Below are 16,130 nucleotides of genomic sequence, written 5' to 3'. Positions count from 1 at the left end.
GCTACATACACTTGCTCTTGTCCTAGGTCTTGAAGGACTGGCCTCACTTTCTTTTTTTAAAATACATTTTATTGATTTTTGCAGAGAGGGAGAGAGAGGGATAGAGAGTTAGAAACATCGATGAGAGAAAAACATTGATCAGCTGCCTCGTGCACACCTCCAACTGGGGATGTGCCCTCAACCAAAGTACATGCCCTTGATTGGAATCTAACCTGGGACCTTTCAGTCCGTAGGCCAACACTTTATCCACTGAGCCAAACCGGTCAGGGCTGGCCTCACTTTCAATGACTCAGTGGATTGTAGATCTGAGAACTGGCTCAGCCTGGAAACCAGGTAAGGGGTCAAAATTTCCCACTGGGATCACTGACCTCTCAGTCTGTGGGTCACACAGCACTTCACCCCAGTTGTTGGCCCAAATGTGCTGCCCATCACATATTTATACCCATAATACTCTTACCGTTAAATGCTGCCAGCTGACCTCTGCTACTTTAAGGACATTCTCATTCTCATTGCTCCTTGGGAACTAATTTCTGTGACAATATTCCCTACCACAAGCTCCACCCTTAGAGAATAGACCACTCTACCTGTTCATTCCTTATTACCTTATTACAGAGGGCACCCTTGAGTCCTCCTAGGGAGATTATTCAGCTGGTTGGGTTTCTGGCCTTGTGACTAGTTCTATTCTAGCCTATAAACTTCTCTGCACCCTTTGATCCCTTCATCCTCATCTCTTTATAGTGTGGTAATAGATAAATATGTACTAGTTATCTATTGTTAGCTAATATTACCTCAAATTTTAGCAGCTGAAACTGAGTCTCATTTACTGACCCATAGTTTTCGTGCATCAGGTATTTCAGTATGGCTCAGCTCAGCTCTCTATTTCTTAATGAATCATAAGGCTGCAGTCAAGGTGTTAGCTGGCACCAGCATCTCATCTCAAGTCTTAGCTGGAGAAGAATCCACTTCCAAATTCTTGTTGTTGTAGTTGTTGTAGTTGTTGTAGTTGTTGACAGGATTCCAGTCCTTGAGGGTCGTTGGAGTGAGACCCTCACTTCCCTGCTGGTTGTCGAATGGAGACTGTCCTCAGTGCCTTGCCATGTATTTCTCTCCCACAGGGCTGCTCACTTCCTCAAAGCCTGTGAGGGCGAGAGAAAGTCGGCTAGCAAGATGAAAGTCAAGTCTTGTTTAACTTAATCGCTTGATGTTGCCAGAGGCAGTTGGTTAGAAGCATGTTACTCACAGGGAGGGAATTACATAAGACCATGAACATCAAGAGGTAGAAATCACTGGGCCACCTAAGGGCCTGCCTACCACAGCTCTTACATAATATTGAGTGAGAGAATAAGAACACACAATACATATATGAAGATCCCACTTATATAAAATTCAAATACAAGTAAAATTAAACTATAATGATTAGGATGCAGAACTAGGTGGTAAAACTGTAAAGACCATCAGTGAAAAGATTAAGAATCAGGACAGAAAGAATCAGGGGAAGGAAAGTGATGTGGTCAAGAGGAGATACATCCAGGGCCCTCTTGGTGACAGCAATGTCCTATTTTTTGACTTGGGTGTTGGGATAGACAGATTTTTGCTTCATAATTATTTATTACATTATTCATGCATATTTTATATACTTTTCAGTATACAGTAGTCCTCCCTTGAATCTGAGGTTTTGCTTTCTGTGGTTTTAGTTACCCACAGCCACCCATGGTCTGAAAATAGTAAATGGAAAATTCCAGAAATAAACAATTCATAAGTTTTAAGTCGCACGCCATTCTGAGTAGCATGGTGAAATCTCACACTGTCCTGCTCCATTCCACCTTGGTAGTGAATCCTCCCTTTGTCAAGTAAGTCATACTTATACCCTACTCACTGTAAGTCACTTAGTAGCTGTCTCAGGTATGAGGTCAGCTGCCTTGGCATCGCAGTGCTTGTGTTTAAGTAACTCTTGTTCACTTAACAATGGCCCCAAAGTGTAAAAGAGGGAAGATGGAGACCGGAAGAGACTGGGGCGGAGGGTGAGGCAATGTGCAGATGATGTTTCATTGAGTTGAACACTTCTAACCTGTATGGTTTTACACACCAATATCATCCCAGTAAATTCAATTTAAAAATAACTGAGGATGGAAAGTGTATTGAACCTAAAGAGGTGACCAGGAACTGTATTTTATATGACTAGATTGAGAACAAAGCAAGAACAGTGCTGACATCCTTTTTATCTGAAAAGTCTGAGTAATTCTCAATTAAGAAACATATTAAGAAACATATCTGCTACTCATTAAAACATTTAGAGGATAACTTCCTTTTTTACAATTCCTCGGTCACTATGGAAAACAATATGAACAACAACAAGGAAGGTTCTGCTCATTGGTCCACATTGGGTGGGGGAGCGTATAAAAGCCCCAGGATAGAAGGGGAGTCCTCAGCATCTGAGAAACTCACGTCTGAACAGGAACCCGCCCTCCACACCTGACACCATGTGCTGCTCCCCTTGCTGCCGCCCCTGCTGTGTGTCCAGCTGCTGCCAGCCTTGCTGCCGCCCCTGCTGTGGGTCTAGCTGCTGCTGCCAGCCTTGCTGCTGCCCAACCTGGTGTCAGTCCACTTGCTGTAGAACCATCTGCTGCCGGCCCAGCTGCTGCTGCCGCCCTTGCTGTGTGTCCAGCTGCTGCTAGCCTTCCTGCTGCTGATCACCTCACCAAAGAAACACCATGTTCACACAACACCTGTTCACTGACTCGCCATTTGGGAAACAAATTCACTTCCTAGGCTTGGCTGGCCACCCCCATGCTCTCCCTTGATTTCTGTGACTCATGTGCCTGATACAAGCTTCTGGATGAGAGCAGAGGACGTCCCCAATCAGCTTCCTCCCGTGTGAGTGCAACATGGGTCAGCTTCCTGCATCCTCGATACGAAGCTCTGGTCTCTGCTTTGAGTCTGTAGTCAAGGTCTTCACCCTCTCCCTCTGTGTGACTTAGAAAAACACATTTTGTAACAGTTACACAGGTTTTCTGCAACTGCTGAAAATCTTCTCAATCCTGTTTTCTTTTTCCTTGCACTCCTGGTTCCGGTAATCCTGCTTTCTTGTTTCATGCTCACTCTGAGTTGGCTCTCTACATACAGGTAGTTTTACCTCTATTTCTTAATAAATTCTGTGCATTCCATATTGCGTTTGGTTTTATTGTATAGCATCCTGATGGGAGGATTTACACACATGTTGCAATTCATATGCATGATCCATTCTGAGCTTCATATAGTCCCCTCAAAACAATTATCTCCATTCTTCATATGAGAACTTTTCACGGGGTCATGTTAGATAGCTGATTTGGACAGACTCAGACCCAAGACTGTATCTTTTGCTTCTGCTCAATGATACTTAAGTTTTAATCTCAGAACACATTAGAAAATGTTGTGGGACTGAACACCAGCAAGGTATTAATTTGGGCCAAATAACTCTTTGTTGTCTGGATGAAGGTGCCCTGTTGTGACCGTGGAGGAGTGTTTGGCAGCATCCTGGCTCCTACCCACAAGATGCCAGTAGCATCCTTTGGTCCATACAGAGCAAAGATGAGTGGGAGAAGTGCATAAATGTACAAAACAGCAGCAAAATCTGTAGTACAAAGGAGTCATCTAAATGTGTAGAATTGGATAATAATAAGTGTGACATCAAAACTCAAGGGATGCAACAAAAAAAACACCCAATGCTATGAGGATGATTCATGTTTAAGTATTTATATAAGAAGAGAAAACCTCAAAATTAATGAGTTAAATGCCCCGTCTTAAGAAGTTAAGAGAAAAGCAATAGCATTGCCCCCAAACTATAATACATAGAAGAAAATGAATACTTAAACAAAAAAAGAGTAGAAATTAGTAAAACAGAAATTTAAATATATATATATATATATATATATATATATATATATATATAGTGAATTCAATAAAATCAGATAGCCTTTTCAAAATTGAACAAAATAGATACAACTCTGGGAAGATTGATAAGCTAAAAATGATACCAAAATTCAATAATAATATGAAGGAAAAAAAAGTTGGGCCTTAGGCTATGAATAAAACAGAGTTTTATATTATTTTAATTATCTGTAGCTTTGTTACAAACTATCACTAAAAACAACTATTTCTCATTTCTGATGAGTTCATGGGCTCACCCATGCTGGGTGTCCAGCTGCTGCCAACCTTGCTGCCGCCCATGCTGTGTCTCATTCTTTAGTCTCACATGGCATTGGCTGGGACACACAGAGGCAAAGGACTTGTCTCCATAACATAACTCCCACAACCAGTACCCATGAAGCACTCGTTAGAGAAGTGGGTAAAGATGTAGCTAGGAATTTTATTTAGAGGAAACATATATAGCCAATAGGTATTAAAAACAATATTCAAAATCGTAAGTAATCGAGAAAAATACAATTCAAAACCTCAAGATTCTGCCTGGCCAGCATAATTCAGTGGTTGGGCGTCAACCTATGAACCAGGATTCCTAGTTCGATTCCTAGTCAGGGCACAGGCCCCAGTTGTGGGCTCTGTCCCCAGTATGGGGCATGCAGGAGTTAGCCGACCAATGATTCTCTTTCATCATTGATATTTCTCTCTCTCCTCCTCCCTGAAATCAATAAAAATATATATATATATATTTTAAAAACTCAAAATTCCCATTTACACCACTATATTGAAAAAACAATTTAAAAGCCTGACCATATCAACAATTTAGGGAGGATGTGAAACTACTGAAGCTCTTGCACTTTGGGGGGAGGAGGGTTATAAATTTGTACAGCCCCTTTAGGAAACAAATTGGCATTTTCTCCTTAATGATAGACCTGTCAGTCAAATGTGCCAATAATCTCACTCCCCCAGGTTTGCTGCCAACCAAATATTCTGTTAATTATCTTGTTAAATTGTGAGGCTGCCGAAACCGGTTTGTCTCAATGGATAGAGCATCAGCCTGCGGACTGAAAGATCCCAGGTTCGATTCCGGTCAAGGGCATGTACCTTGGTTGCGGGCACATCCCCAGTAGGTGGTGTACAAGAGGCAGCTGATCGATGATTCTCTGTCATCGATGTTTCTAACTCTTTATCCCTCTCTCTTCCTCTCTGTAAAAAAAATAAAAAATATATATTTTTTTAAAAATTGCGAGGCTGCTGAGTGGAGTGGAGCCTGTTTCACTTGGATTTGGTTCTTCCTTTTCCCTGTAGCTCAGTGTGCCAGTTGCTGGTCTGCCTCATCTATCCTGACATAGATTCATGAACTCAGCCTTGGAAAAGTGGACAGAATCTTAAAAAGCAAATTCTTAGTAGGACTCTTCTCTTCAGTCTCCACCACCATCTTAAAATCCGTGACAACCAGTCAAGGAAGTGCTGCGTCCTACAGAGCCGGAGGGTAATGGCCTTGGTTAGAGGGAAAGGAATGGGACTTCCTAGCAAAGGGCACTGACATAGAGGGCGGGGCTCATACGAGTCGGAACGTGCCTGGAAATGCCATTCTGACTGTAGCATAGATGCTTCTGATGGAGGAAAAGTCCAGCGGCCCGAGGATGAGTATGACCTGAAGTGTGGAGAAACACTTCAAAAGAGGTCTCCTACGGTGGGCTGGACCACCCTGGGTGTATGCATTTTTTTATTATGAGGCATTGGAACTGACGGCCACTCAGAGGTTTTTATCGGGATTCCTGCCATGCCTGAGATTCTTTGAGCGCCCAGAGCACTCTGCTTTACCCCATCATTACTTAGTTGATTGCTTACTGGCATGTTATCATCCTCCGAAGTCCATAAGCATTCGCATAGCTTCTGCTTTAAAGACAACGTGCACGCTGTCATGGGAATAGGCATTCCCTTGAAAAGGGGGAGAGTGAGGGAGGCTGTCTTCTGAAAGGCATTCAGGGCAGAACTCACAGCCTTGGTCATGAGCCTGGACCTGATTTTTGTTTACACATCAAGGAGGAAGCCACCTCTCGGAGCAGACTCACGTTAGCCAAGCCCATAAAGCAAGGACTCCTACTTAGGAACTTACAGGAGAACTGACTATAACAGGAACTCCTGAGCTACCACAGGAGCATGGAATTGGCGCTGGAAGTTAAAGGAACTAAATGGCATTTGGCACGTTTCTTTCACAATAGTCCTCACCAATGGAACTTGAAAACTCATAGTCCTGCGACTAACTCTCCCTCTCCCCTGTGCAGTGCTTGGCGGGGGCATGACCAACTTTGCCTTAGCGATGTCTTCACGCCGAGTTTTAGTGATGCCAACACCTTCGGTTTAGTTTCAATTGCCTACATCTCCAACCAGATCTGAATCAATTCCTCCGACCTTTAAGATATCCTTCATTTTAAGGTGACTTTACTTAATTCGGTTTTAGTGTAGATTCCAAGTGTTGGGTGGCATCTCGCTGTACGCCCCACTTATGCGTCCTCTACTGATACTATTGCATCAATGGCATCTATCATGAAATCTATGTTTTGGTTCATTCCTACCATAATATCTTTTGGTTGTTTATGATATTTCTAATTGTATTTTTGGATGGCTGGACTTGTTTATCATTCTCTTCCAAAAAAATTTTTATTGGTGATGTGGAGTTACCATCAGAATATTTCATTATTCATTTTTTGTGTGTCTTTGTTCACACCCATCATATTTCTTTCCTCCCTCCCATGAGTTACATACTTGTTATGATATGGGTCAAACATGAAAGTCAACCTCTAGGCACTCCTGTGCAATGTGAGACTGTTAGGGAAAGAATAGAGGTTAATTTTAGAGAATCAGTCTCCATCTTAATTTTATCCACTCCTTCCACTCTTAATCAGCCTCCATCTTCATTTCTTCCATTCCTTCTACTTTTCCTTTAGTGTCTCAGAACTTCCAGTCCCTGTCTGAGGTGTTCAGGAAGGCTACCCTGCTCCTTGGCTTCAGCCAGACTCGTGAATCAAACCCACAAGTCGGTCACCTTCATCATTTTTCTCTAGCTGCCATGTGGCCAAGAATTGATAGGAAGCTCAGGAAGAGTGTAGCAGCACTATACACACACACACACACACACACACACACACACACATATATATATATATAGTTTGACTACTTTATAAATAGTATGTATGTATTGTTTGTATTTTTATATAATGGAGCAATGACTAGAAGGTCATACAAGGGTGTACTTGACAAGGGAAAAAGACAAATGGCACCGAGAGGGTACAAAAGGCACATCAATTTTATCAGCAAATAGGGTTGCAAGAACCGAGCACCAATGGCAGACCCCTGACTCAGGGCCTGGCATCATTGTGGCCCAAGGTGATGTGAAGGAGATCCACATTTATCAGTGATGTGGAGGTGACATGAAGGAGATCCACAGAGCGGTGCGCTGAAGGAAAGAATGCGCTCTGAGAGTCTTGCTCATCATGCTTGACAAGTCCCTCATTAATCAGCAGCTGGCAGCCTGGAATCTTTTGACAAACTGGGCGGCATCAAAAGAAAAAGTGGAAAGAAGGCTTTGCTGAAGTGATGTCAGGAAAGGGACCATGCTCACTGACAGCTTCTCCTCGGCTGAGAAGGATCTTTGTGGCTGGACAAGTTCCCACGCCAAGACCTGGAGAGAGGGTGGGGCTGGAATGGGGGTGCGTCAGCAGGCAGACAGCTTTTGTGCTTGGCTGGGGGCGGGTGTCGCCGGATGGTTGGACCCTTGCAGACAGCTGCAGAACTCAGAGGAGGCATGAAGAGGGCTCCATCAACCAAGTGTTGCCTTACAGGAGCCGGACCCAAGGCCGGGCTGACAGGAAGTCGGCAAGCAGGGGCTGGCTTTGCAGGGGCGTGGAGGAGCTGGCTGGAAGCAGTGGGAGTCACCACTGGACAATTTGCCTGAACCTGTCACACAGCAGACAGGCTGGCGGGAAGGGGATCTGCAGCGACCTTGGCTGTAGGAAGTGGGTCCGCCACAAGTTGGTTGGCCAGAAGGCCCGGTGCCACGTGATGCTGGTGTGCAAGAGGGCTGGCAGTTAGCCACCGGCCGGCAGATGAAGGACGTGGAAGGAGCTGCTTGGCAGGGCAGCGGCTGGCAAGAGGAGGTCACACAGCGAACAAGATTGCAAGAACTGAGCACGCAAGGTGGTGGCTGGCAGGGAGCAGGCATACAGGGAACTGACGGGCAAGTCTTGAGAACGTAGCAGATGGGCTGGTAATAGGTTGATCTGCAGGGCTGACCTTCGCCACTCATGGGATGGCATGAACCTGCTTGGCAGCAAGTTGGCTGGCATGGAGTAGCTGCACAGGCGGTTGGTGGGCACGATATTTCAGGACAGGGAGTCACCTCAGAGCAGGATGGCTGGCAGGCCCTAGTGTCACAAGCTGCCTGGCGCGATCCGGACACATAGACAGGTTCCTGGCAGGAGCTTTGCTGGCTGGGGCTGGCTTCGCAGCACTCATCCTGGCCACCGATGGGTTCCGAGCAGGAGGGCTGGCAGCAGCTAACCAGACGAGGAGCCTGACCAGTGCTGGATTCATAGCTGGCTGAGCAGGAGCAAATGGGCTGGCAAACAAAGCCCTCGCAGGAAGTTGCTGGAAGACAGGTAGGGTGGCGGGGAGCAGGCTCACAGCCTCCAGGGACCCCGCCGGATGGCTGACAATGTCCTTGGCATGGGACCAGTTGCCAGGTTCTGCTCCGGCAGAAGCTAGGCAAAAGGATGCCATTTCGGAAGCTGCCACCCTTTGGGCACATGGAGATGGGAGGCACCGCTGGAACAGCCGCAGTGTTTCCAGGACAACAGTCGTCCCCCATGGTGCTGGAGCTCCTTTGCCAGGAAGACACCTACTACCTGGAACTTTTATAGGTCCTCACTTGGGGTGCTGGCGTGACAGAGAGCATCTTTCCTTGTTGTTGTTTCCACTGCTTTGCAGGCAGACATCTGATTAACAGGCTTCCGGAGCCAGGGAGATGCTGGCCCTGCTTTTACAACTGTCAGATGGGTGGGAAGTTTTCTTTGCTAAGTTTGGATCCCTGGATGCTGTTCCTGCCCTGGGATGAGCTGTCGCTTTTACAGGTTGTGCGGCAGTCTCCCTGAAGCAGGCCTTTCCCAGCACAACCTCTCATCAGGAGGCTGCGGGGCACTCTCCCACCAGGAATGCAGCTCTGCACCATTCAATCCGGAAATGAGATGATGTCAGAGAAGGAGAGCAGAAAATCAGTCAAGGACATGCTTTCTAGACCTTTCCCATTTGGCTTTCCTGAAACTCAACTCTGCTAGGACCAATGACAATAGGAATGGCTTCCATTTATTGCAGACCTACCATGTAGCAAGTCTTTGGCTGCATTCTTCATGGAATCTTTGCAATGACCCTAGTTACTTGGTATACTTGTCACCACCATTTTGGAGGTAACAAAACAAATTCTGAATTTAAATTGTGTTCCCCAAATTATGCAAGTAATGCCCTGCACCACATCCAAGTCCCTCTGTCCAGCATACAAGGCCTGACAAGAGCAGTTCCTGGTCTGCTTACCTGACCTCAGAGCTCACCACTCCTCTGAGCACACCTTTGCCCCGGCCTCGCCTAGTGAACAGTGTGCTCACAGGCATATTCATGAGTGTGCTTCCTCTGCCTAAAAAACTATTCCTTCCTAGTTTCTAAATTCTCAGCTCCTATTTGTGCTGAAAGACAAAGCTTCAGTATCAGAGTCCCTAAGAATCCCCCCTTTGCTCCCCTAACACCCTGCTGAGTTCACAGTGCCCGTGCTTGCCTCTATCCCAGCATTTAGCACAGTGAAGTATAGTTCATTGTCTCTCTGTCCATCTGTCTTCCTGCTGGAGTGAGCTCCTCTGAGAGCAGGGACTGAGACTTTTGTCGTCTCATTCCGAGAGCCTAACCTAGAGCCTGGCACCTCACAGTCTCTAATGAACCTTGTTGGATGGATGGATGGATGGATGAAGCTGCTCTCAAAGATGAGGCAGGTCAGCTGATGGGGTGATGGCGTTAACAAGAGAGAGGTGAGAACAGCATGTCGCTTCAACGTAGCCATGTTTATTGGACAATTAAGTATCCTTCTCTCACTGAGGAGGCCCCCAAGGAGCATGAGCATAGACAGCAGGGGAGCAGAGGCAGGAGGACTGGCAGAAATGTAGCCAGGAAAGAGATCATGTGGCACAGCTCGATGACAGCAGCGGACAGGCACCCAGAGTGCCCTCTCAGTGCCCCCAAGGCCTTCATGTGGGCCATTCGGGTACTGTCCTTTCTGAAGAGTTACTTGAAACATAGGCAGATGGTGAGTGATGCTGCAGAAAGAAAAAGATTCTAGCTACGTCATGCTGCACTTCGGGAGGGCAGTCAAGTTCCTCTCTGGTCGGAGGTTTGCTTTGCAGGTGTTGTTGGGCTGAGGCCCGTTCAGCAGTTGGCAGGCTTGATGGCAGCAGGCTGGCTGGCTGTGGCCTCACGGGTGGTTGGGCTGCTGACTTTGGCCTCCGTGGGCTGGCAGGGATTGTCGTCTGAGACTTCCACCTTGCAGGGATTGGAGTCAGCACAATCCGGTTGGCTGGAAGTGGACTTCTTGCAATCCCGTTTGCAGGAGTTAGCACAAGACAGGCAGGAGCTCACCGGGCGGTAGGAGATTGAAGTGATGTAGGTCGGGCGGCCCAGGATGGAGTAACAAGAGCGGTAGCAGGCAGGGCGGTAGCAGGCAGGGCGGTAGGAGATGGATGTCACATAGGGCTGCCTGCAGGTGAAGGGTCCAGGGTAGATTGAGCGGTAGATGGGGCGGTAGGGGACTGAAGTCGTGCAAGACGGTTTGCAGGAGCTAGGTATGTAGAAAGTCCGAGGGCAAGTTGGTTGGCAGATGGCAGATGCAGAAGACCCCGGGCGGCAGCAGAGAGGCTGGCAGGAAGTAGATGGGCAGGAAATAGGCTCACAGCAGATGGACTGAGGGCGCTGGACTATGTAGCAAGCAGGTTGGCATGGTCGGGGCACACAGACACTGGGTGAGCAGGGATTGGGCTCCGAGCAGATGGGTTGGCAGATGCTGGGGACACAACACGAGGGCTCTTGGCAAGTGCTAGAGGCACAAGGTGGTTCCCACGGGCTCGGAACACAGCAGGCAGGGCGAAGGCAAACTGGCTCATAGACCAGAGCCACACAGGGAGATGGCTGGCAGATACTGGGCTCGGAGCAGGATGGCTCACAGGGACTGGACTCACAGCAAGAAGCCTGGCAGCTATTGTCCGCAGAGCAGTCGGATTGGCAGCAGCTGGGTGTGGGGCACACTGGCTGACAGCAAGCAGGTTCACAGACCACTGGTTGGCAAGAGCTAGGCACAGTGCAGACAGCCGGACAGCAGCTGGGCTCACAAACGACTGGCTGGCAGCAGCTCGGCTTGCAGACGATGGGCTGGCAGGGCGTGGGCATACAGAGGACCGCTTGGCAGGAAGCAGTCTCACAGCACACAGGTTGGCAGCAACTGCTCACGGAGCAAGAGGGCTCACATGTGGTGGCCTCGCAACATACGGGTTGGGCACAGCTGCTCACAGAACTACAGGGATCACACATGGTGGCCTCGCAGCACACAGGTTGGCCACAGCTGCTCATGGAACAGCAGGGCTGACAGCACTGTGGGCCACAGCTGGAGGCTCCGCAGCCATCTTGACAGGTCATCAGTTGCCACGTCTGGCTCTGGCAGGAGCTGGGCAAGCAGATGGGCCCTCTGCAGCTCACCTCCGTGGAGCAGAGAGAGATGGCTGGCACGGAGGGGCATTTCCTAGAACAGCAGTTTCCAGACATGATGGAGGTGCCTCTGCTCCCTGGTGAGTGCTGCGAGGTGGCTGCCTGACTGGCACAGCTCCCTGAGGCCCTGTCTTTTATACCCCTTCACGGGCATAGGATGTTTTGAGCTCCCGCGTCTTTTCCTCGTTGCTGTTTGGGACACTTTTCAGAGGAACATCTTATTATGCCAAGGTTTGTTGACCCGAGGTTGTTTATCTGCCCATAAAGAAGCTGTTTGTTTATTGACTTGCTAAATGTGGAGTCCTGTGAGTTATAGGCTATCTTGGAATAAGCGTCATCACCTTCAATGATCGGTATCTCTGAGCATCGTGAACAGGGGAAGAAAAGAACTTATCATTTATCCATCTTTTATCCTCTGTACCAGGCCCTGAGCTGGATACAGGGGATGCCCACGCATAAGACCTACTCACTCATTCTCATGGATATCACTCTCTGGTGGGCAGACAGTGTAGAGGCAAACTCATCGCAATGCAATGATAAACTTAACAACATACATGGGGGTTAGTGAGAGGACCAGTGATGAACTCTGTGGAAGAGAGGGTATCTGGGATGGATCTCAAATGACTGCACTTTATAGCACTGATTTATTTAAAACCATTAGCAATCCCATGAGATAGGGAGGCTTCTGCTTCTATTACAGATGAAGAACAGGAAGGGGGAATTGGAATCCAAGTTTGTCACTTACTAAAGATCCCAATGGCTTGCCTCCTAATCTAGAGCTGCTCTTCTTCCCCTTCACCATCCTGTCTGGACCGACCTTTCTCAGGAGCCTTTGTCAAAGCCACATGTCACAGGCTTTGCGCTCATACCGTCCTTTGTCCTGTTCTGTGCCCCAGACTGCTGGTTCTACCTGACCCTGGAAAGCACTTGGCCTAGCCATTTTGCTTTTGTTTCATTTCTTTTCTTCCTTCACCCCCACCTGAAGTGTCCAGTAGTCCTCCAGAGGTCTTTTTGCATTTGATGATTTTTAAAAATTAAATGTATTGGAATAACATTGGTTATTAACATATAAATTTCAGGTGATAACTTTCTAATAAGACATCTGTATACTCTATTGTCCTTTGGTGATTTTAACAGCTCCTAAAAGAAAGATACATCCAAGACCCAAAGGGTAAAGGAGAAAGATGTGTGTGGTTTTTTTGTTTGTGTGTGTGTGTGTGTGTGTGTTTACAAAAACATTATAAACAAAAGCAAGAACACAAATGCTTTCTTAAAGCATTGTGTCAATGCTACTGCTTGAGAGAGACATTATGTGGGAAACAAACCATAAGCTTCTAAACACCAAGGACTGATATCCTTGCTCACTGAGGCCCCATCTTGCCTCCACCATGTGCTTTCAACATCAATACAAAAGGCATCTTTGGAAAAGCTGAACCATTTTTTTCATTCATTCACCATTCTTCTCTTCATTCATTAATTTATGCAATCATTTGCCTAATTTCAATTTTATTCATCCAACCAACCCAGCTGCCACTGGGTTTTTTGTGATGATACAGAATGAATGAGTTGCAATTTCATAAGAAAGGTTTAGAAGAAAGATACTTCCATAAGCAATTATGGTACAATATATGTACAAGTGCTACAACACCTGGATGCACGGGTGCTCTTTGGGTACCCAGGAAAACAGCAATGTGGTTTTGAGGAACTTAGGGAAGGCTTCTTAAGAGAGCATGATACATTTGAGGAGCAGCAAATGGTTCTATAGCTGAGATGAAAAATTCAAGGGGACAGGAAAGGATAGTGATAAGTCTAGAGGGGTTACTAGCCACTCAATCATAAAAAAAACCCTATGAACCATGGTAATAAGTTGGATATTATAGTGACACCTGGAGTTTTTAAGCAGGGGAGTAACTTGGCCAGGCCTGCCCTTTGGAAATATCTCTCTGGCTGTGGAGAAGGGATTAAAGAAGGAGAGTGAGTCTGCAAGTGGGCCAACCATTAGAGGTCTGGGCAATTACCCCAAAGCTTTATGGTGAACTAGCCAGTGCCTTAGGACTGGAGTGATATAAGATGTTTTAAAGAGGCAGAATCTACAGGACTTGGTGGTTGAGAGCGAAAGATTAGGAATAGGGAGTGTCATTCTTTGAGATGGATCTCAGCAATAGAGGAAAAGAATTTTAGAAAGCTTTGCAGAGGATAAGGCAAGGAGAAGACCCCAAGACTCTGATCTCCACATTTTCAGTTCTTCTTGCCATCCACCTTCTCTTCCTCAGCTAACCCAGCAATAAAATTCCAAATGGAGATGCCCTTCCCCCCCCCCCCCAAAAAAAATCCCTCATAAAGGCTCTCAGCTGAAAAACTTGCATAGCATCATTCATTATACTAGAATGTCATCTCCTCCAAGAATCTTTCCCTGCTAAGTGGAATAAGCTGCTCTTTTAACTATTTAGCCCATTCCTACTTTATTCTCTTTTGTAGCTCTTGGCTCCCTTGATGCCATATAAGCACTAGGAGGCTAAGAATTTTGTTTATTCCCTGATGTAAACCCAGCACCCAGAATAGTGTTTGATATGTAGGCAGTTCACTATTAATATTTGTTGAATGAATGGATGAATGAGAACCTCCATGGACAACTAAGAGGAGCAATTCTCTGTCAATAATTCAAAGAAATTACTACCTTCCACTCATGCTTCCATAAAGCCATGGTCATGAGCAACGAAAGAATGAGCTTCTCTTAATCACAATGTAGACCAGTTGACCTCTTGGCCACCATGTCCCTTTGGCATGCTTCTGCTCTGACTGAGGCTTTGTCCTAGGGGTTAGAGAGCCAGTATTTAAGAGGCCAATTTTAGGCAGAGCAAACAATGACCTAAATAATAGAGTCTAAAACTGGATCTGGGCAGAGTCAAATCTCAAATTCTCTCCCAAAGCAAGATACTGCAAATACTACTGGGGCTTTTAATGCCAAAAAAGAAAAGAAAAGAAAAAGAAAACACAAGCAGCTATCATTACATACTTGCTAGAACAGCTAAACATTAAAAGACTGACAATGTCAAGTATTAGCAAGAACATGGAGCAACTGGAACTCCCAGATATACAAAATGGTACAACCACTTTGCAAAACTGGTGGGTAGGTTTTTATAACGTAAAACATTCACTTGCCATTTGTCTAGCAATCCAACACTTAGGAATTTATCCTAAATAAATGAAAATATATGTCCACACAAAAATTTGTACATGAATATTCATAATAGCTTTATTCATAATAGCAAAGAACCGTAGACAACCCTAATGTCCATCAGTAGATGATTTTAATGTAGCTTATTCATACAATGAAGTTTATTCACTCAATAAAAAGGAATGAACTATTGATAGCTACAGCAACATGAATGAATATTTTAAAATGTTTTCCTAAGTGAAAAAGTTCACAATATATGATTTCATTTATATGAAATTCTAGAAATGGTGAAATTTATAGTGACATAAAGCAGATCAATGGTTGTCTGAGATTAGGGTCAGGTCGAGGGGACACTACCTGTGAAAGGACACTGGGGAATTTGAGAGATGATGGAAAATTCTAGATCTTGAGTGCAGTAATGGTTATATACAAGTAGTGGCTCGGCACACAAAATTTGTGCACATTAAAATGGAATTAATTAGGAGAAATATTTTAATATTGCTATTTGCCCTTTCTCTATAGTAGAAGTGTCAGAGATGAAAGAAAATTAGTAAAAAGTATATGAAAATCTTCCTCCTGTCAGAGTGTGGGGCACACTGCGGGACCCAGAGTCAAGTCCCTGCCCACCTGCATGCACCTCGAAATCTCAAGAGACCCAGCCCCAGCCAGCCCCGCGTCCATCAAGCTGGGTGTGAGGCACAGCCTTGGGGTTCCCAATCAAAGGCCAACAGGTGAGGGGGCGCAGGCTCAGGTCCCCCGGCCCGACCAGGCACCACACAGCCTCAAATCCTGCTCTTCACAGCTCGTTATGGGAAACCCGCCTCTGCTGTGGGCGCAGCCATCTTGTGACAGCATGACGGAGTGAGAATCAATTTGCACATTACTTCTTTATTATATAGGATTGTCAAGATCTCATCAAACTACACTAAAATGGGAGTGATTTATTACATGTAAATTAGATCTCCAAGTTAGCTTATAAAAAATAAAACAAAAAAATTTAAAGGCAAAAAAGCAAAAGCAGCATAATCCCAGTTTTATTTGTAAAAATGCTTAGAAAGGAGTCTGGAAATATACATGTTGGTATTAAAGCCTGAGTGGCATTCTCCCCTGACTGTGCTAGAAAGTTCTGACCAAACCTGAAGCCTCCCGCAGAACCATCCTAGGAGAACTCCAGTGCAGGAGGCATCCAGGCACCTTGCTCAAGGTTAAACTTGGCCAGCCTCAGCGTTTACCTGGGAGTTTTTAAAAACGCAGG

General features: G+C 45.9%; 2 protein-coding genes across 2 annotated transcripts; both read right to left on the bottom strand.

Moving 5' to 3' along the window:
• Positions 1-7,670: 7,670 nt before the first annotated feature.
• KRTAP29-1 (keratin associated like protein 29-1) lies at positions 7,671-8,770 on the bottom strand. Its single transcript, XM_036461377.2, has one exon. The coding sequence runs from the start codon at positions 8,768-8,770 to the stop codon at positions 7,724-7,726; it is 1,047 nt and encodes a 348-aa protein (XP_036317270.1). The 3' UTR covers positions 7,671-7,723.
• Positions 8,771-9,988: 1,218 nt separating this feature from the next.
• LOC118702094 (keratin-associated protein 16-1) lies at positions 9,989-12,300 on the bottom strand. The gene has a single exon (XM_036407738.2). The coding sequence runs from the start codon at positions 11,752-11,754 to the stop codon at positions 10,369-10,371; it is 1,386 nt and encodes a 461-aa protein (XP_036263631.1). The 5' UTR covers positions 11,755-12,300; the 3' UTR covers positions 9,989-10,368.
• Positions 12,301-16,130: the final 3,830 nt, after the last annotated feature.

Source organism: Pipistrellus kuhlii, unplaced genomic scaffold, assembly GCF_014108245.1.
Source record: "Pipistrellus kuhlii isolate mPipKuh1 unplaced genomic scaffold, mPipKuh1.p scaffold_m20_p_37, whole genome shotgun sequence".
NCBI classification, from domain to species: domain Eukaryota; kingdom Metazoa; phylum Chordata; class Mammalia; order Chiroptera; family Vespertilionidae; genus Pipistrellus; species Pipistrellus kuhlii.
The sequence above is the reverse complement of the archived record's forward strand: the minus strand, read 5'-3'. Positions and strand labels throughout refer to the sequence as shown.

Excerpts from the sequence above, each read along its gene's own strand:
- KRTAP29-1 (XM_036461377.2), bottom strand. The coding sequence starts at position 8,770 with ATGGGGGACGACTGTTGTCCTGGAAACACTGCGGCTGTTCCAGCGGTG.
- LOC118702094 (XM_036407738.2), bottom strand. The coding sequence starts at position 11,754 with ATGTCTGGAAACTGCTGTTCTAGGAAATGCCCCTCCGTGCCAGCCATC.